Source organism: Panthera pardus, unplaced genomic scaffold (assembly GCF_024362965.1).
Source record: "Panthera pardus isolate Hobbes unplaced genomic scaffold, ASM2436296v1 HiC_scaffold_17, whole genome shotgun sequence".
NCBI classification, from domain to species: domain Eukaryota; kingdom Metazoa; phylum Chordata; class Mammalia; order Carnivora; family Felidae; genus Panthera; species Panthera pardus.
Genome location: NW_026526732.1, coordinates 144,341,563 through 144,367,220, shown reverse-complemented (window position 1 = coordinate 144,367,220; position 25,658 = coordinate 144,341,563). Strand labels below are relative to the sequence as shown.

The 25,658-nt window shown below is 43.5% G+C and overlaps 2 protein-coding genes across 2 annotated transcripts in view; both read right to left on the bottom strand.

Annotated features, from left to right (window-relative positions):
- The window catches only part of TMEM217B (transmembrane protein 217B), a 39,567-nt gene extending 13,969 nt beyond the window's left edge, over nt 1–25,598 (bottom strand). Inside the window, exon 1 of the mRNA XM_019456982.2 lies at nt 25,512–25,598. The gene's annotated coding sequence lies outside the window, so the exon portion shown is untranslated. The remainder of the gene's footprint in view (nt 1–25,511) is intronic.
- TMEM217 (transmembrane protein 217) lies at nt 856–25,596 on the bottom strand. Its single transcript, XM_019456980.2, has 2 exons — nt 25,512–25,596; nt 856–2,032 (listed from the first exon to the last, which is right to left on the bottom strand). Exon 2 carries the CDS (start codon nt 1,931–1,933, stop codon nt 1,355–1,357), a length of 579 nt encoding a protein of 192 aa, XP_019312525.1. The 5' UTR covers nt 1,934–2,032; nt 25,512–25,596; the 3' UTR covers nt 856–1,354.
- Nucleotides 25,599–25,658: the final 60 nt, after the last annotated feature.

Below are 25,658 nucleotides of genomic sequence, written 5' to 3'. Positions count from 1 at the left end.
TACTACTCAGTGATAAAGAATGAACTTTCAACACACATAACGTGGATGAATCTTAAAGAATGAACTCTTGATACGCATAACAACATGGATGAATTAGGCTGAGTGAAAGAAGCAAGACAAAAAAAAAACACAAAACGGTGCATACTGTATGATTCTATATATGTAAAATTCTAGAAAATGCAAACCTAATAGATAATGATGGCAAATCCGTGCCTTGTGATGGTAGGGGGTGCTGCAGGAAGGGGAGGGAGCAGGGGTTAAGAGGAAACTTTTGGGGTTGATATGTTTAGGAATTCAGTTGTGATGATGTCACTGGGATATACTTATGTCAAAACTTATCAAATTATATACTTTATGACTTTTTTTTTAACGTTTATTTATTTTTGAGACAGAGAGAGACAGAGCATGAATGGGGGAGGGTCAGAGAGAGAGAGAGACACAGAATCTGAAACAGGCTCCAGGCTCTGAGCCATCAGCACAGAGCCTGAGGCGGGGCTTGAACTCACGAACCGCGAGATCATGACCTGAGCCGAAGTCGGACACTTAACCGACTGAGCCACCCAGGCGCCCCTCAAATTATGTACTTTAAACATGTGCAGTTATTATATGTCAATTATACCTCAAGAAAGCTATTAAGCTTATTAAGCCATAAGCAGTGGTTTTGTTTCTCTCACTAAACTGCAAAATCCTCAGGGTCAGGCCTTGTATCTTGTACTTTTTTTGTATCCTTCTACTAAGTCCAGCATAGTGATGGACACAGAAAAGTTTAGCAAATACCTTTTGGCTAACCGAGTGCATTTTGCACTCTTTGACAAATCTCGGGGAGGGGGGTACTCAAGACAGAAAATGGAAAACGGTTTTCTCTACTTTTATTCTTTTATTTATCTGGAATATAGCACAGAGGACAGAGGGGGAAAGACCATGGCACAAAGCTACCCCAAGACACCACCAGTCTCCCTTACACTACAGCTACCTGAGGTATAAATACAGATATGCCCGTGTCCCAGGGTTGAATTAGAGAGCTGTGGGTCGAAGACTGATGAAGGTATATAACAAGGTGAAAGGATTGCCAGACTGCAACTCAGCTTCATTTCATTCCCTTACCCTCTTTATTTTGACCTCTAAGGTGGCACTGACCAGAAGACGAAGGAGGAACCCAAGAAGTGCTTGGCAAGTAACAATGGCCTTTCACTAACCGCCCTTATGGACTGAGCAGGTGGTCCCCATTGGGATTATAATTACATTTCTCTCCACTTCTCCCAAAAAGATGGCAGTAGGGCCTCTATTCTGAACAGATCAGCAAAAGTGAAAGAGATGGAACTAGAATGACCATCAGTGGAGAGAAGGGCAAACATCATCCATGATAGTGTCGGGTAAAGTTGATGATCTTTGATTTCCGTCGTAGGAACTCTCCATTGCCTGTTGAAATACGTCTGTTGTAGGAAATTATATTCCCTGGGCTTTTACTTTTATAGATTGTGTGGGCATAGGAGATGACATAGAATATCCAGAAGCAGTGCATGAAAATACGGGACATCAGGCCAAACCAGCGCACGACTCTGACCTCTTCAATGACAGAGTCATTGTTGGTAAAGATTTGTACTATAATGTTTACAGCTTCATAGAAAAGGATCCAGATGATGTAGGTCACCAAGCCCCTGTGTATTTGAGCATATACTGAGTACAGGAGGAAGCAGCTGATGATGAGGGTAATGAAAGACAGGAAGAAGACCATATTGAAAGCCCAGCAGATGATGAACTGGCTTATCAGGACACTTGCACTCTTGTTCTGTAGGTGGCTATCAGTGCAATTGTTGTTCCTTATGTATCTGTGTTCGAAGATGAGGTACATGTTGGTGGCCACGATGGTAAAGACCCCTGATAACACGGTGCCCATTTTGGCAGTCATCCCAAACCAGTGCTGCTGTCTCATGCTGAGACTTCCTGTGATGACGAACAAGATACAGGAGAATTCTGGTTCCTGCCAATGTGATAAATGATCACAGTTTCTGCCTCCTGCCCCAAATGCACCCTGGAAAAACAATAGAGAGAAATATGGAAACAAGGAAACAACAGCTTTGGAAAGACGGAAGGCTTTAAAATTGCTTGTGAATGACATATCTGATAAAGGCTCAGTGCCCAGAATCTGTAAAGAAATTATCAAGCTCAGCACCCCAAAAATGAATAATCCAGTTGAGAAATGGGCAGAAGATAGGAGTAGACATTTTCCCAAAGAAAACATCCAGATGGCTAACAGACATGAAGAGGTGCTCGACAGCACTCATCGTCAGGGAAATACAAATCGAAATCATGATGAGATACCACCTCACACCTGTTGGACTGGCTAAAGTTAACAACACAAGAAACAACAGATGTTGGTCAGGGTGTGGAGAAAGGGGAACCCTCTTGCACAGTTTCTGGGAATGCAAACCAGGGCAGCCACTGTGGAGAATAGTATGGAGGTTCCTCAAAAAGTTAAAAATAGCCCTACAACCCAGCAATTGCACTACTAGGTATTTACCCCAAGTTTATAAAAATACCGAATCCAAGGGGTACGTGCACCCCAATGTTTACAGCAGCAGTATCAACAGTAGCCAAACTATGGAAGGAGCCCAAATGTCCATCGACCGATGAACGGAAAGAAGATGTGGTATTGATACCATGGAATATCACTCAGCCATCAAAAGGATGCAATGTTGCCATTTGTGGTGATGTGGATGGAGCCAGATTGTATTATGCTAAGCGAAATAAGTCAGAAAAAGACAAATACCGTATGATTTCACTCATGTGGAATTTCGGAAACAAAACAGATGAACATATGGGAGGGGGGAAAGTGAAGGAAACAAATCATAGGAGGCTTTTTTTTTTAAGTTTTTATTTATTTTGAGGGAGAGAGGGAGTGCGTGTGTGCAGACAAGCGATGGAGGGGCAGAGAGAGAGAGAATCGCAAGCAGGCTTCACACTGTCAGCGCAGGGCCAGATGTGGGGCTCAAACCCATGAACTGTGAGATCATGACCTGAACGGAAATCAAGAGTTGGATGTTCAACCGACTGAGCCACTCAGGGGCCCTCCATAAGAGACTCTGAACCATAGAGAACAAGCTGAGGGTTGATGGAGGGAGGTGGGTGAGGGACGGATTGAATGAGTGATTGGTATTAAGGAGGGCACTTGTGATGAGCACTGGGTGTTGTATATAAGTGAGGAATCACTGAATTCTAGTCCTGAAACCAATATTGCACCATATGTTAACAACTAGAATTTATTTATTTATTTTTAAATGTTTATTTTTGAGAGAGAGAGAGAGAGAGAGAGCACATGAGTGCGAGTGGGAGAGGGGCAGAGAGAGAGAGGGAGACAGAGGATCCAAAGCAGGCTCCATGCTGACAGTAGAGAGCCTGATGTGGAGCTTGAATCCACAAACCGGGGGATTATGACCTGAGCCGGAGTCGGACACTTCATGGACTGAGCCACCCAGGTGCCCCAACTAACTAGAATTTAAATAAAATTTTGGAAAGAAAAAAAATAAAATCGCTTGGGAGTGTGAGTGGGGAGGAGGGAGGATGCAGTCTGGGGCGGGTGGCAAGGAGCAGGTGATTAGAGAAGCGGTTCTCAGCCCTGGCTTTACATTAGAATCAATGAAGTACCCAGGCCCAGGCTCCACCCCGGACCAGTTAGAACATCCCGCGTGTGCTACTCAGAAATCGGTATTTTTCATGACTTCCTGGTGATTTTCACAGGTAGCCAGTAGTAGGAAACACTGGGTAGAGAAGGTAGTTTAAATTACGCTCTTCTCTTCTCCCAGCACTGCTGCACCCTGGTAGGGAAAATTGGCGGCACTTGCCAGACCTTGAGTGCAGGTGTCTCAGGAGAAAATCAGTACAGTGTCGCCGCTGGCGTGAGGCGTTGACGAAAACAGGTGGACACCAACTGGCTTTCCGCAATCACTCCTGCACTACGACGTATCAAAACTGAATACAAAGAAAGTGGGAGGGACGAGAGGGTGGGTGATGGTCACTGAGGAGGGCACCTGTTGGGATGAGCACTGGGTGTTGTATGGAAACCAATTTGACAATAAAGTTCATACTTAAAAAATAAAATAAAATAAAAGAATACACAAGAAAGGTATACTTTAAGGGAAATTTGGAGCCTTCAGGAGAGGATTGCCTAACAATAGAAAAGAAAAAGCAACAATGAGCTGGGTGTTCAACTAAAAAACTTAAGGGGAAAAAAATCCCAATAATAAGAACAACAAAAAAATAGGAGGAAGAAAATAAACAGAAGAGCAGAAATCAATGAAAAGGAAATAAAGATAGAGGGATCTCTGATTGGTTAGGTTATCGGGGCCAACTTGCTGCTTAAAGCAACTAAAAAATGCTAGACACCATAGTTTTAAAATATTCTTAAAAGCACAGAAGAGCTGACAAAGTAGGAGGTGGGAAGACAGTCTATGGCAGAGGTAAGAAAGCATGGAAGTCGATTTTGCTCTGAGGGTATTTACCAGTCTGAGCAAATGTGAATTACATTATGTGCTGTAGGCTAAGGGTGAATGAAATCAAAGCTCAGGATCCACCAAGGTGGGGAGTCTATTAGAAAGCCTTCCTTGCATTTGTCATGCCCGTTCCCCAGAGGGCTATGATTAAATGTGAATCAGAAGTAAACCTGACCCCACATCTTTCTCTCAAGAGCTCCAAGGAAGACAACTTAGTACTACACTGCACAAAAGGGGAGAAAACTCCCCTTGAGACATTGTAACCATAGCTAATCTTTTTGTGGATTTGTAGCCCAAATTTTATGAAGTATTCAAAAAAGCTTTTAATTTACCAGGAGTCTAGTTTAAAGCAGTCCTGAGGGGCGCTTGGGTGGCTCAGTTAGCTAAGTGTCGGACTTCAGTTCAGGTCATGATCTTGCAGTTCGTGGGTGAGAGCCCCACATCGGGCTCTGTGCTGACAGCTCGGAGCCTGGAGCCTGCTTCAGATTCTGTGTCTCCCTCTCTCTCTGCCCCTCCCCTGCTTGCACTCTGTGTATATGTGTCTCTCTCTCAAAAATAAATAAACATTAAAAAATAAATAAAATAAAGTAGTCCTGAACTGGAATTCTCTTAAGTTCCTGGTAGCAGCAAATTCACATCTTCTCTGGAGGAATGCATCTTTGTGTTGGTCCTCAAAGAATCTCCAGCAGTTAATCACTGCATAGACGATGGGTACCACACAGTAAAAAAGAACCCAGCATGCAAGGAACAAGGCACTGCAAGTGAGAACCAGCAGAAATAACAGCAGAAACAGAACTGCGAAAAATATCAACTTATGAAACAATTATAGTTACTACATTTTTTGCATTAAAATTTTTATTTTCTTAAATTTTTATTTTATTTATATTTTATTTTTAATGTGTAAAGTACACATAAAATGTACCACCTTAATCATTTTTTAAAGTTTATTTATTTTAGTAATCTCCACATCCAATGTGGGGCCCAAACTCATGACCAAGAGTTGCATGCTCTTCCAACAGAACCTGCCAAGTGCCTCACCAACTTAACCATTTTTAAAGCGTACAGTTCAATGTTAACTATATTCACATTGTTATGCAGCCATTCTCTAGAACTTTTTCATCCTACAAAACTGAAACTGGATGCCCATTAAACAACTATTTCCCCTCCCCCACAACCTCTGATGAGCATCATTCTACAATTCTTTTTTTTTTTTTTTTTTTTTTTAGTAGGCTCTATGCCCAATGCAGGACTTGAACTCATGACTCTGAGATTAAGAGTTGCATGCTCTCCCAACTGAGCCAGCCAGGCGCCCCATCTACTTTTTTTTCCTATGAATTTTACTATTCTGGATATAATACATAATATACTTGGATGATATATATTCAGAGTAGTAAAGTGGAATGATACAGTATCTATCTTTTTGTTTCTGGCTTATTTTACTTAGTGTAATTTACTCAAAGCTCATCTATGTTATAGCTTATATCAGAATTCCCTTTGATTACACATTTATGTAAATAAAAGGCAATATTGAAAGTATATGTAAAAACAGGAATCCATAGAAAATAACCTAGCAGACCTGAACGAGAAGCAAATAGAATTTCTAGAGAGGAAAACCTCAAGACCTGAAATTAAAATTTCATGGGTGTATTTGGTAGCAGATTGGACACAGACAAAGTGATGATTAGTTAACCAGAAGAGAGGTCAAAGGAAATTATCCAGATCGTAGCACGGAGAGGCAGTAAGATGGAAAATATGGATGAGAAGTTAAGAGACATGAAGAATATAATAAGATGGTCTGACGAGAGAGAGAGAGAGGGAGGGAGAAAGAAAGATGGAGAGAGAAAGAAGAAGGAGTAGAAGGAGGAAGAGAAGAAAGAGGAGGAGGAGGAGGAGGAGGAGGAAGAGGGAGGAAAGAGGAGGTGGAAGGAGAAGGAAGGGAGGAGACAGAAGAATAGGGTAGCATATTTGGAGAGGTAATAGCTGAGTGTGATATTGTGATTTATTATAAGAAATATATATTTGGGGGGCGCCTGGGTGGCTCAGTCGGTTAAGCATCCGACTTCAGCTCAGGTCATGATCTCGCGGTCCATGGGTTCAAGCCCCGCATCAGGCTCTGTGCTGACAGCTCAGAGCCTGGAGCCTGCTTCAAATTCTGTGTCTCCCTCTCTCTCTGACCCTCCCCCATTCATGCTGTCTGTCCCTGTCTCAAATAAATAAACGTTAAAAAAAAATTAAAAAAAAAAAAAAAGAAATATTTATTTGGTCTTCATCCCTGGTTCTGGCTCACAGCTCCCCAAGCCCTTGGAACTTCCTAAGTATAGAGAATGATAGAGGTGTCCTTTGTTATGTTAATGAGGCGACTCTTGTGCCTTCCCTCTCTCTCCTATCCTACATCCCCAAATACTAAGTTCCATCTCCTCTCCCTCCCACATATCTCTTGAATCAGTCATTGTTTTTCCCACCTCCATTGCCACCACCATAGTCCAATCACCATCATGTTCTTCTCTGGACTACTGTGACTGATACCACTTGTGAAGTTACAGTCTTTTTTTTTTTTTTTTTTTTTAATGCTTATTTATTATTTTTGAGAGAGGGAGAGAGAGGGAGAGAGAGTATGAGTTGGGGAGGAGCAGAGAGAGAAGGAGACACAGAATCCGAAGCAGGCTCTAGGCTCTGAGCTGTCAGCACAGAGCCTCACGGGGGGGCCCCAACTCACAAACTACCAGATCATGACCTGAGCCGAAATCGGCCACTTAACCAACGGAGCCACCCAGGCGTCCCAGTTATAGTCTTGATACAGTCATGAATGATGCTACAGGGAGTGGGGAGGAAGACAGTGGATATGTGTGCAGGGGTAAGAAGTCCTCATCTATCAGGGTGGGAAGCCAATAGATACTGTCTAAAAATGATTAAGCAAGAAGTATCAATACAAGTGTATAGTTTAGAGATAATGAGGTCAGTAGGAGGGGAAGTAGACGAACTGAAGGTGGATGCCCATGGGAACTATGACTGGGAGTGGGGGGCAGAGGACTGCTGTGTTTACTATAAGCCTTTCAATATTAACTAGTGCTACACATACACACAATTTTAATAAAAATGGGTTTATGAAAATAGAATTATTTTATTAAGTCTAATAAATCAGATCATTAAGTATCTCCCATTGGCTCCCTTTATGTTGTCGGGGTAGCTTTCTTTAATACAGTATCTTTGTAGCCCCCCAAATGGTTAAGCCAGCATTGCGGAAGGACAGCCAGATAATTGTCGTCTAAACCAAGAGCTACAAATGTTACCATGAAAAGTAGTTGGTAATAGTGCGATGAGGTGCCTGAGTGACTCAGTCAGTTAAGCATTCCGGTCTTTACCTCAGAGTCGTAAGTTCAACCCTGGACTGGGCTCTGTGCTGAGCCTGAAGCCTACTTAAAAAAAAAAAAAAAAAAAAAAAAAAAAAAAAAAAAAAAAGTGATCCCAACAGTCTTTTTTGTTTATTTGTGAAATGTTCTGAAAATGAGACATTTCAACAAGTACACCACTAGAAGTGATTCTGATTCCATCTTTGAATATTGACATTTTTTTTTAAAGTAGGCTCCATGCCCAACGTGGGGCTTCAACTCACGACCCTAAGATCAAGGGTCACATACTCCATCAACTGAGCCAGCCTGGTGCCTTGAATATTGATATTTTAAATGCTGAAAAAAAATTTAGGGGCGCCTAGGTGGCTTATTTGGTTAAGCGTCTGACTTCAGCTCAGGTCATGATTTCGAGGTCTGTGAGTTCGAGCCCCGCATTGGGCTCTGTGCTGACAGCTCAGAGCCTGGAGCCTGCTTGGGATTCTGTGTCTCCCTCTCTCTCTGCCCCTCCCCTGCTCATGCTCTGTCTCTGTCTCTCTCTCTCAAAAATAAATGAACATTGAAAAAAATTTTTTAAAACGATGTAGAAAAACTGCTGAGATCCCACACAACTATTAGTGAGAATATGAAACAGAGTTAGGCCAGTTAATAACCAGAAAAGAAAAAAATGTAAAAGCGTGTAAAAGGTACTTCAGTAAAGAAGGTATGAGGATGAATAAAACTGCTACATAGTCACACAATGCTATGTTAAATGGTCATCAAGATGAATGTCTGTGGCAACATACAACATGAATGGATCTTAGGTAGTAATAAGGGGGAAAAGTACCAAAAGAAGATACATAGTTAAAAACAACTATAGATGGGGGCGCCTTGGTGACTCAGTCAGTTGAGCATCGGACTTCCGCTCAGGTCATGACCTCACGGTTTATGGGTTTGAGCCCCACTTCTGGCTCTGTGCTGACAGCTCAGAGCCAGGAGCCTGCTTCGGATTCTGTGTCTTCCTTCCTCTCTGCCCCTCCTCTGCTCATGCTTTGTCTCTCAAAAACAAATAAACGTTAAAAAAAAAAACACAACAACTATAGATCTATATCATACACACATTTTATGACTATATGTATAGGTGCAATAAAACTATAAAACTGTTGGGGTGCCTGGGTTCAGTCAGTGGAGCATGCGACTCTTCATATCAGGGTTGTAAATTCGAGTTCCATATTGGGTGTTGAGATTACTTTTAAAAAAACTTTTTTTTTTACATTTATTTATTTAATTATTTAATTTTTTAGTATTTTATTTATTATTTATTTATTTATTTAAAAAATTTTTTTTAACGTTTATTTATTTTTGAGACAGAGAGAGATAGAGCATGAACGGGGGAGGGTCAGAGAGAGAGGGAGACACAGAATCTGAAACAGGCTCCAGGCTCTGAGCGGTCAGCACAGAGCCCGACGCGGGGCTCGAACCCACGAACTGTGAGATCGTGACCTGAGCTGAAGTCGGACGCTTAGCCGACTGAGCCACCCAGGCGCCCCTTTTATTTATTTTTTAAGACAGAGAGAGACAGAGCATGAATGGCCGATGCGGGGCTTGAACTCATGAACCGTGAGGTCATGACCTGAGCTGAAGTCGGATGCTTACCGACTGAGCCACCCAGGTGCCCCTGGATTACTTTTTCTTATTTTTATTTTTTTTATTTTTTATTTTTTTTCAATATATGAAGTTTATTGCCAAATTGGTTTCCATACAACACCCAGTGCTCATCCCAAAAGGTGCCCTCCTCAATACCCGTCACCCACCCGCCCCTCCCTCCCACCCCCCATCAACCCTTAGTTTGTTCTCAGTTTTTAACAGTCTCTTATGCTTTGGCTCTCTCCCACTCTAACCTCTTGCCCCTGGATTACTTTTTTAAAAATCTTAAAAAACACCCCTACGGGGGCACCTGAGTGGCTGAGTCAGTTAAGCGTCTGGCTTCGGCTCAGGTCATGATCTCCCAATTCATGGATTCAAGCCCTGCTTTGGGCTCTGTGCTGACAGCTCAGAGCCTGGAGCCTGCTTCGGATTCTGTCTCCCTCTCTCTCTGACCCTCCCCCATTCATGCTCTGTCTCTCTCTGTCTCAAAAGTAAATAAACATTAAAAAATAAATTAAAAAAAATAAAATAAAAATTATTTTGGGGGGATGCGCCTGGGTGGTTCTGTCGGTTAAACGTCTGACTCTCGATTTCGGCTTGGGTCATGATTTCACAGTTTGTAACCTCAGGCCCCACGTTGGTCTCTGCGCTGACAGTGCAGAGCCTGCTTGGGATTCTCTCTCGCTCCCTCTCTCAAAAGAAATAAACTTAAAAAAACACTAATTTCTTAAATGTATTCTTTCTACTCAATCTATACAGTAAGTGAAAATTCATGTTCTGATTTGTACATCTTATTGATGACTCTTTAGGTTGAATATTTTAAAAGTATTTGTTACCTACTTTTATTACTTCTTACGAGTTATTTATGTCCTTTACCTGATACATTTGTGTATTAAGATGTTAGTTATTTTTTTCCAATTTGTATGAGTTTCTTATATGATAAAGGTATTACTCTTTGTTAAGAAAGAAAATACAGAGGTGGCCGTGTAGGTGATGGGTGGTGTTGAGACCCTGCAGTCCTCTCAAGGTAATTCAAATCCTCAGAAAGGTGTCGGGCTGTCGGATGGCATCCGTAATTCTCTTGGCCTTTCTTTTGTGGTCGTAAGCCGACGGCCACAGCGCCTCGCACCAATATCCCAAGCAGGAGTGTGCCAGTAAGCTCTCCCCCGTGTCCGTCTCTTTCATAGGAAGGAAAGCACTTTCCAGAACCCCTCAGCAGCCTTCCTCTCATGGCTTGTCGGTCAGAACTGGTTCACGTGGCTACCCATAGTTTCAAGAGAGGCTGGGGAAGCCAGTTCCTGGCAAAGCTGAGTAGAATTGCCATAACTGGTTTAGTCATATTGTGATTTATGCCCAGAATACAGCTGCACAACCCCCCCCCCCCAAGAGTCCCCTTAACAAGGAGAAGCAAGGAAGTGGCTGATAAAGTCTGCCATACATATCTTGCTCTGTTAACTACTCTTTTTCTCCTCTGACATAGAAGGAACCAGGGCTACCTGTTCGCCCCTTCTTTCACAGAAGCAGAATGTTTAGGTATATACACGGTTGGCCAGGAAAAGTTTTGCTTTTCCCCAACTTTCCTTGCAGCTGAATGTGGTCATGTGACCAATTCCTAAAAAGGAGTTGAAAGGGGACAAAATGAACCTAAGTACCAGAGAGTGGGGCACGTGGGTGGCTCAGTCGGTTAAGCGTCTGACTCTAGATTTCAGCGCAGGTCACGATCTCATGGCTGTGAGATCACGCGCTGCATGGGTTGTGCTGGCCATGAAGCTCCCTTAAGATTCTCTCCCTCCCTCTTCCTCTGCCCCTTAGCTGCTCACACGGGCATGCGCTCTCTCTCTCTCTCTCTCAAAAAAAAAAAAAAAAAAAAAAAAAAAGCGCACCAGATAGTAAGGAGAAAGTCCTGTTCTCCCTTTCCTTCTTCCCAGTGGTTGGAACATTGATGTGGTTGGGAGTCATTTTGGACTCGCCGGGCAAGGGCATAGTAGAGCATAGACAGAAGGAGCCTAGGTCTCTGAAGATTTCACGGAGCAGAGATACCCACACTAGCTTAGGCTTTTACATGAGAGAGAAAAACTATAAACTTTTGTCATCTTTAAATTTTTCTTAATGTTTATTTATTTTTTAAAGCGAGAGAGACAGAGTGCAAGCAGGGGAGGAACAGAGGGAGAGGGAGATACAGAATCCGAAGCAGGCTCCAGGCTTTGAGCTGTTAGCACGGAGCCTGATGTGGGGCTCGAACCCATGAACCATGAGATCGTGACCTGGGCCAAAGTCAGATGCCCGACTGACTGAGCCACCCAGCACCCCAACTTTTATCATCTTTAAAGCACTGTTATTTTGGGGGCGCCTGGGTGGTTCATTCGTTTGAGCATTGGATTTCAGCTCAGGTCATGATCTCATGGTTCATGAGTTTGAGCCCTGCATCTGGCTCTCAGCTGTCAGCATAGAGCCCGCTTTGGATCCTCTGTCTCCCTCTCTCTCTTCCCACCCCCTGCTCACGCTCCTTCTCTCAAAAATTAAGAAAAAAAAAAAAACATTAAAAAAATAAATAAAGCACTGTTATTTTGCAGGCACACTTACATCCTAACAAATACAACTGCCTCCAATCCTCTGTCTGAGAGCATGCTAAAATCTCTCCCACCTTGATCTCTCCCTTGATCCTGTGTTTCTAATTTACATTCAGTCTTTCTCTGTGTTAGTCAGAGAGGGCAAAAGATACCGATCATTTGCCTGATTTAAGCAGAAAAGGGCATAGCTCATAGATTGTGGAGAGGGCTAGAGAACTGTCAGTTATCTCTTGCTACAATAACGCCACACAAACAACTCCAAAACCCCGGTGGCATGTAACAATGAACAGTACTTGGTTCATAAGTCCATGGAGCTCAGTTTATCTGGGGCTGAGCTGAGCTGGGCTCAGGTGAATTCACTGAAGTGTCTGGGGGTCAACTGTTGGCTGGCGAGAGAGTTGTGTTGATTTTGGCTGAGCTCATTCATATTCTGAGGCTCAACTGGTTGCTGGCTGATCTAGGATGGACTCGGTTGGGATGACTCGGGGAGACTAGGCCTAATGTCGCGCGTCTCTCATCAGTCAACAGGCTAGCCTGGACATATTCTAACCGCGATGGTGAGGACACCAGCGCGAGTGCTACAGAATCAATGCTTATACGCCCCCAAAATTCACCGGTTGAAGACCTAATGCCCAAGGTGATGGTATTAGAAAGTGGGGCCTTGGAGAGTGATTAGATGATGAAGGTGAAGCCCTCGTGAAGAGATGAAGAAATTAGTGCCTTTATTATTTTTTTAATTAAAAAAAATTTTAAGTTTATTTATTTATTTTGAGAGAGAAAGAGCACGAGAGCTGAGAGCAGGTGAGGGGCAGAGAGAGAGAGAGAGAGAGAGAGGCAGAGAGAGAATCCCAAGTAGGCTCCACCCTGTCAGCGCAGAGCCCCATGTGGGGCTCGATCTCCCCAACCGTGAGATCATGACTTGAGCCGCAACCAAGAGTTCGCTGCCTAACAGACCGAGCCACCCAGGCACCCCCAAAATGAGTGCCTTTATAAAAGAAGTCCCAGGGAGATTCTCGCTTCATTCACCACATAAGGGCACAGCAAGAAGTCAGCAGGCCGCAACCCGGAAGACGGCCTTTAAAACCAGACCCAACCTACGCTGGCACCCGATCTTGGACTTCCGGCCTCCGGAGCGGTGAGAAGTAAATTTCTGCCGTGTGTCAGCCCCCCAGGCTGCCGTGTGCTGTTCCAGCTGCCCAGACAGGCTGGAACAGAGAGCCAGCACCATCACGCAGGCGCTTCTCAAGCCTCTTTCTGTCAGGTTTGCTAACATCCCTTGACCAAAGCAAGTCCCAGGGGTGAGCCCGGCCTCAGAATGGGAAGGTCTGACAAGACAACATGGATGCAGGGAGAGGCGAAGAACTGAGGCCACGAATGCAGTCAGCCCGCCGCCCCACATTCGGAGCTCTGTCCGGGGGGTTGCCAACATCTTACCACAGGGCCAGACTACTACAGATGCTGCTAGTGCCACCGAGGAGCATTTGACGCTCAAGTCCCACCGACAGACCTTGGGGCACCGACCCCGGGTGCCGCTGCCATTGGCTGTTCCCCCCCCAAACTGAGCGTGGCTGTGACAACTGGCACTGCCCACCCAGAGAATGATTCTTTTCTGCCAGTGTTTCTTCGCCTCACAAACTCCTCCTCGTTCAAAGCCGAGGCTGGGCAGATTTTATTAGCAGAGCCTATGACACAAGTGCATGACTTCGTTCACGAGGAAAGATGGGAAAGTGAGGAGCGGGCGTTTTGGGCTACACAGTCCTGGGAGGTGAGCTGTGCTTCCCACAAGGTTTCATAGACTGGAAAATTCTCCATACATGGGAAAGGGGCTTATATCGTGGGCGGCTAAAGAACCGAAAGGGAACCACAACAACGAGGAGGAGGAGGACACTAGGCTCTCATTCCTTTCACAACTAAACGTCTTTTTTTTTTTAATTTTTTTGTTTATTTTTCGGAGAGAGAGAGACAAAATGTGAGCAGGGGAGGGGCAGAGAGAGAGGGAGACACAGAATCCGAAGCAGGCTCCAGGCTCTGAGCTGTCAGCACAGAGCCCAACGCGGGGCTCGAACTCACGGACCGTGAGATTATGACCTGAGCCAAAGTCAGACGCTCAACCAACTGAGCCACCCAGGCGCCCCCACAGCTAAATTTCTTGCAAGAGTACCCCTGGCTCGCTTTTCTCATGGTCCACTTCACTTCTGTCGTAATCAGTTACTACCACACTAATGAGGCAAAATCCAGTGGTTTACGACCACGAGCACCTATTTTTCTCACTCATGCTTCAGGCTGCGTGTCGGCTGGGTTTAGTTCCAGGCTCCAGTCTGGGTTTCTGTCTGCTACACACGTCTCTTCTCCACCTGGGACCAGCAGCTCCCAGAGTATGCTACGATGGTGAATGGTAGGAGTGCAGCGGAGTGAACAAAAATATATGATGCTTCTTCAGGTACATTGGCATTTTTGCTCACATTCCATCAGCCGGAAGAAGTCTAGCAGGGAACTACATACTCCATCCACCCTCATGCATGCAAGGTCACGTAGAAAGATGGAGGAAAGAACTGAGGACAATAATCCAGTCTACTGTAACTCTTCATCTGGCTCTGCCCAGCTGAGCCATTTGGGTCCATAATAACTCTACAATTGCCAAATCAAACAGTTTTCAGAGGATGGGGGAGCAGGCAGGTGCCGGGCCAGCAGTACCTTTTCGGGCATGGTTAGGAGTTTGGGTTTTATACTAAGTGTAGTGAAAGCCATTTAGTGGTTGAATATGTGGTCTTTCTGCAATGCAAATCTGGTCGTGCTATGCCCCTACTTAAACTTTCAGTGAATGTCCACTTGTCTACAGGAAAAGGTACCACAACTCTCACGTGGCATTAGAAGTCCACCATGATGGTTCCCTGCTCCAGTATCTACCATCACTGCACCCCATTCTGCGCACTCTTTGCTGTTCCCATGTAGTGCCACTTAGATTTTATTTTAGTTTGGGCTCTCCTAGGAGCAATCTCTAAGACAAGGACTTGAGAGCCAGTAGTTTATTTGGGAGGTGATGGAAACACCAGTGGAGAAGAGGTGGAAAGTGATACAGGGGAGGAATGTAGCCCATAAAGGATGGGCTATTAAGCTAACTACCACAGTGACTAAGAGGAGCTTAATCCTGTTAAGAAACTGGGCAACACATGCCTCAGAATGATCCCATCTGAGGGGTGAAGGAGCTGGTGAATTTACACACCAACTCCTGAGAGTTGTTGGTTGAGGGCTGCTCCCGGGAGGAGTTAACTCCTAGGCACTAATAGTACACTGGGAGTTTGTGAACTGTTTTTTTTTTTTTTTTTTCTTTCCAGTTTTGGGGAGTTGGAAGAAGAGCCTTTGGGCAAAGAGAGCATACATAGAGGTCGAGGGATGTGGGTGAGGCACTGACAGCGTCTCCTATGTGGTTTTTCAAATGCAACTTCTCTTGTAGACCACAATTCCATAAATGTTTCATCCTTCTGCCTAGGATGCTTTTCCTGCCCTCTCTACCTGCAAAACTCCTACTCATCCTTCCAGACTTTTCCCAGCTTCCTAAACAGAGAGGACCACACTTCACTCTGGGTTTTTTTTTGGATATAGTGCACACTTCTTACTTTTATTACTTATCACGCTGCTTTACTTATGAGCCCGACTCTTGTACTAGATTATACGTTTGTTAAGGGCAAGAGCTGTACTTCACAGCTTTTAATATAGTTTGGTGCCTAGAATATAGTACATGCTAAGGAAAAGCTAGTTGGATGGAAGCATTAATTTCTGTCTACAGAGTCTGGCGATGATCTGCTGGAGTGCTACATTGAACTGTGGCCAACCTGAGGGTAAATAATAGCGGTTTTTACGCTCCTTTTCATCTCGATGACATTACCTACCCTTCCTTCGCCCAATATCCTCCTCTTCTCTCTACCTATCCTTACATCAAAATCTGCTCCTAGATAACTTCTTTTACATCAAAGGAGGATTAAACCAAGAGATAGGAAATGTGAGTTCCTGTTCCTCTTCACCAGGTCCTTGAGCAATTTCTTCTTCTGAACTTCAGACTCCTCACTTGTAAAGTGATCTTGAATGTCCCTGCCCCTACTAAGGGGCTCTGTAAGAATATCTCTAGAAGGGGGGCACAGAAGGAACTGGCAACAGTGGTTGCCGCTGAAGGATATATGGGTGGCTCTGGGGCAAAGATGAGAGGGAGACCAACTTTTTCTTTACATCCTGGGTTAATTTCCTAGGACTATTGCATCAAATTGCCATTTGGTGACATAAAACAACACAAGTTTGTACTCTCACTGTTCTGAAGTCTGGGAGAGCACAATCAAAGTGCTGGCGGGGCCGTGCTCCCTTTGAGGATTTCAGGAGGAATCCTTTCTTGCCTCTTCTGGGTTCTGGTAGCTCCAGGCATTCCTCGACTCATGACTGCATCACTCCAATCTCTGCTGCCATAGTCACACCACCTCCTCCTCTTCTGTCTGTGTCTTCTCTCTTGTAAGGACATTTGTCATTGGGTTTAGGACCCAACCAAGTAAAACAGGACAATCTCGTTTCAAAATTCTTAACGTTATTATTTCCACAAAGACCCCCTTTTCCAAATATGGTAACATTCATAGGTTTCAGAAATTTGGATGCGGACATGTCTTTTGGGAGGCCACCATTCAACCTATTATATACCTATTTGGATGTCTTGAATTGGTATCATGTGCAAGTTTAAGAAAGGAAGATAGGAAAGAGGAAAGAAGGGAAGGAACAAAGGAAGGACCTGCTTGACAGAATCGTAGGAGATTTTTTTTTCTAGGATTCCTAATAGTTCAAACCAAGGTGGTCCACTCCTGTTATTGATTACAAGCCCAATACCTCCCATCTCCATGATTTTCTCTTCATGATATCCCCATAATTTTGAACAACAAAACATTTGCTTTCAGTATGGAGCACTCACACAAGAGGGTGGCGAGAAAAAGGAAGGAAAGAAGAGAGACTTGGATGTGACTGAACAGACACTAAGATTTCTATTTTTCTGCTTCCTGTTCAACCCAACTTTGAAGGGTCTGGCTTTGAACCAGCTTTCTCTCCTCAATTTTTATTTACTGTTGAAACCATGTTGTAGGCGATGAAAATGGAACTCTCATCCCATGCAGGTAGGAGAATAAAGTAGTACAACCACTCTGAAACATGATTGAGGGGTGCATGGGTGGCTCAGTTGGTTGAGTGTCCAACTTCAGCTCAAGTCATGATTTCACAGTTCCTGAGTTTGAGCCCTACTTTGGGCTCACTACTGTTAGTGTAGAGCCTACTTCAGATGCTCTGTCCTTCTCTCCCTCTGCCCCCCTGCCTCTGCTTGCAGGGCAAAAATAAACATTTTTTTTTAAATTTTTTTTAACATTTATTTATTTTTGAGACAGAGAGAGACAGAGCATGAATGGGGGAGGGTCAGAGAGAGAGGGAGACACAGAATCCGAAACAGGCTCCCGGCTCTGAGCTGTCAGTGCAGAGCCCGACGCGGGGCTCGAACTCACGGACCGCGAGATCGTGACCTGAGCCGAAGTCGGACGCTTAACCGACTGAGCCACCCAGGCACCCCCCAAAAATAAACATTTTTAAAAAGAAACACAACTGAACACTATTTTGCAAAGTTGAACACATGCACGCAGACCAGCAATTGCACTCCTACATTGATGTCCCAGAGAAACCCTTCCCCCTGTCCACTTATCCAGGAGACATGGATGAGAGTGTTCATAGCAGCAGAGTTCACACTAGCACAAAATGTGAAGCAACTGAGTGCTGATCAGTAGTCACGCAGATAAACTGTGCTATTTCTAAATTTTTTTAAATGTTTATTTATTTTTGAGAAAGACAGAGACAGAATGTGAGTGGGTTAGGGGCAGAGAGAGAGGGAGACACAGAATCTGAAGCAGGCTCCAGGCTCCGAGCTGTCAGCACAGAGCCTGACGCGGGGCTCGAACTCATGAACCGTGAGATCATGACCTGAGCCGAAGTCGGACGCTCAAGGGACGGAGCCACCCAGTCTCCCTGAACCTGTGCTGTTTATAAAATGGAATACTGTACAGCAGTGAAAATGAGCAAACTACACTCATCAATGTGAACTAAAGCTAAATCTCAAAACCCCAGTGTTGTCTAAAAGCAGCAAGCACAGGGGCTCCTGGGTGGCTCAGTTAAGCGTCTGACTTCAGCTCAGGTTATGGACTCACGGTCTGTGAGTTCAAGCCCCACATCAGGCTCTGTGCTGACAGCTCAGAGCCTGGAGCCTGCTTCCAATTCTGTGTCTCCCTCACTCTCTCTCTGCCCCTCCCCCACTCATGCTCTGTCTCTCTCTCAAAAATGAATAAACGTTAAAAATCATTTTTTTTTAAAGCAGCAAGAAACAGAATAGGTAAATACAATGTCATTACTATAAAGAATACATTATTTAAGGTTATGAACATAGGTGGAAAAGTATAAAGAAAGACAAGAGGACAATACAAAACCCTGCACAGTGGTTGTACCTAAAGTGAGGAGGAAGGGGAATGTTAACTGAACACTGTTCAAAATTAAAAAAAAAATTAGAGACAACAATTGAGGAATATTCACAGAGTGGAACACAATATTAGAGCTACTATGAATCAACTAAAGCTCCATTTATCAACAGAATAGTGAATGAAAAAAGCCAGTGGCTGAAGTTTACGTGTAGTGTGGTGCTATTTATAAAGTTTCAAAATGTGAAAAACATGATTATGGACATTCATACGTAAAGTGAAAGTTTGCAACATGCATAGAAAGCTGAACACATAACTCAGGATTGTGGTTTCCACGGAGAAGGGGAGGGGAACAGGACCAAGGAGGAACAAAAAGGGGACTTCAGGTTTACTGTAAATTTTTTGTTTCTTAACCTTGTTCTTATGTGTTCTTTATTCTTTTTTTATGTTTATTTTATCTAAAAAAATTTTTTTTAATGTTTATTTATTGTTGAGAGACAAAGAGTCACAGAAAGTGAGCAGGGGAGGGGCAGAGAGAGAGGGAGACACAGAATCCCAAGCAGGCTCCAGGCTCCGAGCTGTCAGCACAGAGCCCCACGTGGGGATCGAACTCACAAACTGTGAGATCATGACCTGAGCCGAAGTCAGACACTTAACCGACTGAGCCACCCAGGTGCCCCTATTATTTATTCTTTATTGCAGGGGTTGGCGAACTACCACACATGAACCGAATCTGTCATGCTTTTTTTGGTATGGCCTGTGAGCTAGGAATGGTTTTTACATTATTATTTATTATTATTATTCTTATATTTAAAATTTTTTTTAAATGTTTATTTACTTTTGAGAGAGAGAGAGACAGAGTGTGAGTGGGGGAGGGGCAGAGAGAGAGAGACACACGCAGAATCTGAACCTGGCTCCAAGCTCTGAGCTGTCAGCACAGAGCCTGACATGGGGCTCAAACTCACAAACTGAGATCACGACCTGAGCCAAAGTCGGACGCCTAACTGACTGAGCCACCCAGATGCCCCTATTTTTTTAATTATTATTATATCATTATTATTATTTAGTCTTTACATCTTTAAATAGTTGAAAAAAACTGAAAAACTAATATTTTATGATGTGAAAATTACATAACATTCACATTTCTGCATCCAAAAATAAAGTTTTGTGGCAACACAGCTACACTAGTTTATTTTCATATTGTTTGTGGCTGCTTTCATGCTACAGGGCAGAGTTGAGCAGTTTCAACAGAGCCTGTATGGCTGGGAAAGTGGAAAATATTTACAGTCTGGCCCTTTATAGAAAAAGTTTACCTACCCCAGGTTAAATATCTGACATATATTTCAAAATAGCAAAAAAGAAAAATTCTGGAAATAGAAAGATATATAATTCCACCACCTAACAAAATTTCCTTAATTTTCCTATGTTTTCTTCAGTCTGACAAAACCCATCTATTTTTTAAAAAATTTTAAAATATTTATTCATTTTTGAGAGATGGAGAGAGATAGAGTGCAAGTGGGGGAGGAGCAGAGAGAGAGGGAGATAGAATCCCAAGCAGGCTCCACACTGTTAGCACAGAGTCTGATGCAGGGCTCAAACTCACAAACTGTGAGATCATGGCCTGAGCCGAAACCGAGTCGAACACTTAACCGACTGAGCCACCCAGGCTCCCCTGTGACCACTCTAACTCCCTTTACTCCAACAACCTCTTGTTCCTTCAGTCTTTTTGCTTATCGCTTTGCCTTCTCTAATATAACTGATTTCTCTCATTTTGCTCTTTCTAGAGGTTGTTTAGATATCGAGAAAGCTCTGTTGCCTTTAGATCCCAGGTTGACCTCACCATCCCTTTGGTAACTCAACAGAACATTCTGTGGTGCATTGTGAGGGCTGCTCCTTGCTCTCCTGTCTTAACCCTTCTTCTCATCACAGGGTCCACTCCACTCCTTTGCAGAGGTTAAAGTCTGCCAGTGATCTCCTGGTAACTAAGTCCAAAGGCTTTTTCCTCGATTTTTATCTTCCCCAACCAGGCTCCTTTTTACTATTCTTCAAGTCTCTCTCCCCCTCTCTCCCTCTCTTTCTTTTTCCTATGGTGTCTCTACTCAGGGCTTATCTCTTCACAGAACTTTCTCTAAGGATTGGGATACACCCACCTCTTTTGAATCCACCTGCAACCCACACATGGATCATTCCCTTAACTCTACTTTGCCCCCGACTGAGTTGTTTTACTCTCCTTTGAATGAAGATGCAGTTAAGGAGGGAAAGGTTTAAACCTTGAGGGCAGATTACATTGAGAGTCTTCTATTCATACTTTCAAAATAATCAAACCTGGGGTACCTGGCTGGCTCAGTCCGTAGAGCATGGGACTCTTGGCCTCGGTGCTGTGACTTTGAGCCCCACATTGGGTGTAGAGATTACTTTAAAAAAAATACATTAAAAAATAATCAAATCCTTGAGATAAACTCAAGGGTCAAAGGCCATAAGGTGCTTGAAACAGATCTATGAAGGGAGGTCCACAGATAAGCAGCATCAGTGTCATGGGGGGGGGGGCTTATCAGAAATGCAGAATTGTAGGGGCGCCTGGGTGGCTCAATCGGTTAAGCAACTGACTTCGGCTCAGGTCATGATCTCGCGGTTCATGGGTTCGAGCCCCGTGTCGGGCTCTGTGCTGACATCTCGGAGCCTGGAGCCTCCTTCAGATTCTGTCTCTCTCTCTCTCTCTCTCTGTTCCTCCCCTGCTCATTCTCTGTCTCTCTCTGTCTCTCAAAAATAAATAAACATAAAAAAAAAAAACCCAAAAAGAAATGCAGAATCGTAGGCTGTAGCCCAGACACGCTGAATCAGAATCTGGGCTTTTAACGTGATCTCTATGCGATCCACATGTATATTAAAGTATGAGAAGACTGGCCTAGAAGCTGCAAAAGAGTTTGAAGAGGACAGTCTTTCCAAGATAGGAAGGGAGACTGTTCTTCAACCAAGAGTAGAGGCAAGCTTGTCGTCTTTGGTAAAGTGGACGCATCCTAGTAGGTGTTAGAAAACATGGTTTGTAACATGTTTTCCAACAACAGCAAAATGTTTATGAACAACATAGAGCCAAAAGACAAGAACAGTTTATACTTTTCATTTTCCTACTTAGTCAATATTAAGCACCGACTATGTGCCAAGTGCTATCCCAGGTGAGAATAGCAGGAAACAAAACAGACAAAATCCCTGCCCCAGTGGAGCTTACATTCTAGGGATGGAGATGGGCAACAGAGAAGTGCATAATAGGCCAGGTGGTGATCATGTCTTTTTTTTTTTTTTTTAATGTTTTTATTTATTTTTGAGACAGAGAGAGACAGAGCATGAGCAGGGGAGGGGCACAGAGAGAAGGAGACACAGAATCTGAAGCAGGATCCAGGCTCTGAGCACAGCGCCTAACGCAGGGCTCGAACTCACGGACTGTGAGATCATGACCGGAGTGAAGCCGGCCGCTTAACCGACTGAGCTACCCAGGCGCCCCGAGAGGGTTTTAAAGAAAAATAGAGTGGTGGGGACCGCTATTTAAGATGAGTGGTCAGGGATGGCATCCCCAATTGTGAAGACACCGAGGGAGCAAGCCATCCAGATATTTGTGGCAAGAGAATTCCAAGCAGAGGAAATGGCTAATACAAAGGCCTGGAGGTAGGAACATGCTGGGAGGATTCAAGGAACAGGGAAACTGCCAGTAAGTGCGGTTGGAGCAGATTAAGCAAGAAAGAGAGTGGAGGGGTCTTTTAAGGAGCTTGGATTTTATGCCAAATGTGATGGAGCCATTGCAAGGTATTGAGCAGAGGAGTGACATAAGGTGACTGACATCTTATTTTATTTTATTTTTCTTCCCCTGAAATATACATGTTTATTATTTTTTTAAATTTAAATCCAAGTGAGTTAACATATAGTGTAATGATGATTTCAGGAATAGAATTTAGTGATTCATCATTTACATATGACACGCAGTGCTCATCCCGACAAGTGCCCTTCTTAATGCTCGTTGTTCATTTAGCCCATCCCCCCACCCAACACCCCATCAGCAACCCTCAGTTTGTTCTCTGTATTTAAGAGTCTCTTATGGTTTGTCTCCTCTGTTTTCATCTTAGTTTTGCTTCCTTTCTCTTATGCTCATCTGTTTTTTTTCTTAAATTCCACATATGAGTTAAATCATATATTTGTCTTTCTTTGACTGACTTATTTTGCTTAGCATAATACCCTCCAGTTCCATCCACATTGTTGCAAATGGCAAGATATCATTCTTTTTGATCGCCGAGTAATACTCCATTGTATATATACCACATCTTTATCCATTCATCAATCAATGGACACATGGGCTCTTTACATACTTTGGCTGTTGTCAGTTGTGACTAACATTTTAGAAGGCTCTCTCTGGATGCTCTCTGGGGAAGAGACTCTAAGGGGGAAAGAGTATAAGCAGGGAGGACCAATAGGAGGCTGCTGTATAGATGTGGTTGGTTTAGATTTTGATAATGATGGTGGTGGTGGTGGTGAGAAAGGGCCCAACAATCTCAACTATCTTAATAGAGACTTTGGGTTGAGGTGGCTGGGTGCTTAAGAAAGACTATTTAAAGGGCCACATGGGTGGCTCAGTTGGTTAAAGGTTGGACTTCAGCCCAGGTCATGATCTCACGGTTTGTGAGTTCAAGTCCCGCATTGGGCTCTCTGCTGTCAGCACAGAAACCCCCCTCTTTTTTTTTTTTTTTTTTAAAGATACACAAAGTCCTCAGTAACTAGAGGAATACAAATTTATTTTTTTTATTATTATTTTTTTTAATGTTTATTTATTTTTGAGACAGAGAGAGACAGAGCATGAGCAGGGAAAGGGCAGAGAGAGAGGGAGACACAGAATGTGAAGCAGGCTCCAGGCTCCGAGCTGTCAGCACAGAGCCCGACGCGGGGCTCGAACTCACGAACTGTGAGATCATGACCTGGGCCGAAGTCGGATGCTTAACCGACTGAGCCACCCAGGCGCCCCACAGAAACCCCCCTCTTATCCCTCCCCCCCAAAAAATAAACACTGGGGTGCCTGGGTGGCTCAGTAGGTTAAGTGACTCGTGATCTCAGCTCAGGTAATAATCTATAGGTTCATGAGTTCGAGCTCTGCACTGGGCTCTGTGCTAACAGCATGGAGCCTGCTTGGAATTCTCTCTCCCTCTCTCTCTGCCCCCACCCCACTCCTGATCACTCTCTCTCTCTCAAAATAAATAAACTTAAAAAAAAAATAAACATAAAAAAAGACTATTTAAAAAGTTTTTGTCAGATGACAAGAGTGATTTTTTTTCCCCTTTGGATGAGAAACTGGCTTAGATGTAGGAAACAAAGAGTAGGAATAATAGCACGTCTCTGGATTGAACGATGTTAACAGCATCCCCTGGGAATCAGTGTTATTTAACATCTCATAAACAATTAAGAAAAAGGAATACTTTAAGACATTTTTTGGTGTACACATTATACTCTGCTTTCCACATAGTGAAATGTCAAGTCAATAGGGAGCATCTTCTGGAATATTTCTAAAGCTATGTGAGTAGGCTGGAAAGTGGCAGGCGACTTGCCACATGGACAGTATAAGGCAGCTAACACAGGGGGACACATTCTGAACTTCCAGTTACCACCAAAGAAAGGGATCTAGAAGTTGCTGTACATTATTCCTTTGAGATGCCAGCTCTTGTAAAGTCCAAAATGCCAGCAAAAGTTCTGGCTGTCTAGAATAAAGACAAAGCATCAGTTTCAACAAAAACCTCAGGAAACTCCTCGTGGAGCCCAGTATGCAGTGCTGGTCACTGCATTCGAAGAAAAAGAAAAGCCAAAGAAAGGCAGCTAAAATGATTAAAAGGCTAGAAGGGCTTTTTTTTTTTTGGATTAAATGCCCATAAAGGTGACTATCTGAGACTATGAAAGTCTATGAAAGCTTGAAAAATTCACAGAAAGTAAAATAGCCCGTTTCATACAGTATCATGGTTGCAAAATTTACAAAAGAAGCTTGAAAATGGGGGTAATGTCTATATAGAAAAAGGCCATTGGAGGGCATATGTTCTTTTTTAGACAGGGGGTCCTTAAATGTTCTCCAATATGTGGGAGGATGTGTTGTAACAGCAAACAGAAGCCGGGATGGAGGACAAGCAGCCCACGTCAACAGTTCTTTTTTAGGACAAAAATTACTTTGGACTAGGGTGTGCTCTCTGCCCACCCCCTCATTCTCCCTGCCCACCCCAATCACTGTAGTATACAACCACAGAAACTCACAAAGAGCAAAAAACACTGACAAGACATTCAAAGGATTCAAAACGCTGTATCAAATCTCATTCCAAGTGAAAACTAGATTGAAAATGAATTCAAGGGTGATAGATTTATAATAGATTAATAAAGGGGATTAAAGATGTTTGTGGGTATATCCTTAATCTTTGTGATTCACGCCTTGGAGATATGCTATGTCCCGGCAGGAAATGTTACTTAGTAGTCTGAATTGGATGGAAAAAATAAGAGCATGTCCTAAACAGTCAGTATCTGGCTTCTCATAGTCAGAAAGTGGCAGTTAATGATAGAAACACGGATTAAATCATTTGAATTTTACCCCCAGAACAAATCCTTTACTAGTGATCAATTACCAGACGAATGGAAGACTCTTATGAACCAACCGTTATTCACGTGTTGAACAGTTAGCAACCCTGGGCTATTGGATACGTATTGATCTTCCTTCATAGATTTAACAAAAAAAAAAAAAAAAAAAAAAAAAAAAAGACTCCAAACGGAACAGGGAAAGGTGAGGAGGATAATAACCAGAGTGACATTGATTTGGGAGATGTTAAAAATGGGCTGCAACCACCACATGGCCGTTATTTTTAGTTCAAAGATTTATATGTATAAATACATATGCTCTGTCTTTCCAAAAAATATTAGGCTCAGGAACCTCATTCCCTCCCGAAAGAAAACAGTACTCTTTCTTCCTTCCCCATAGGTCCCTTTCTTTACCTGCTTCTTCCACTCCCAGGGTTAAGGAACTTTCAGCCCCGCCTCCCTGCTCTTCCAAGCTCCGCCTTCCCGGTCCACCTGTGTGCCCAGTGCCTGATGTCACTTTTCGGCTTCAGCGGCCTGCAGGATTCCGGCTCTCTATTGGTC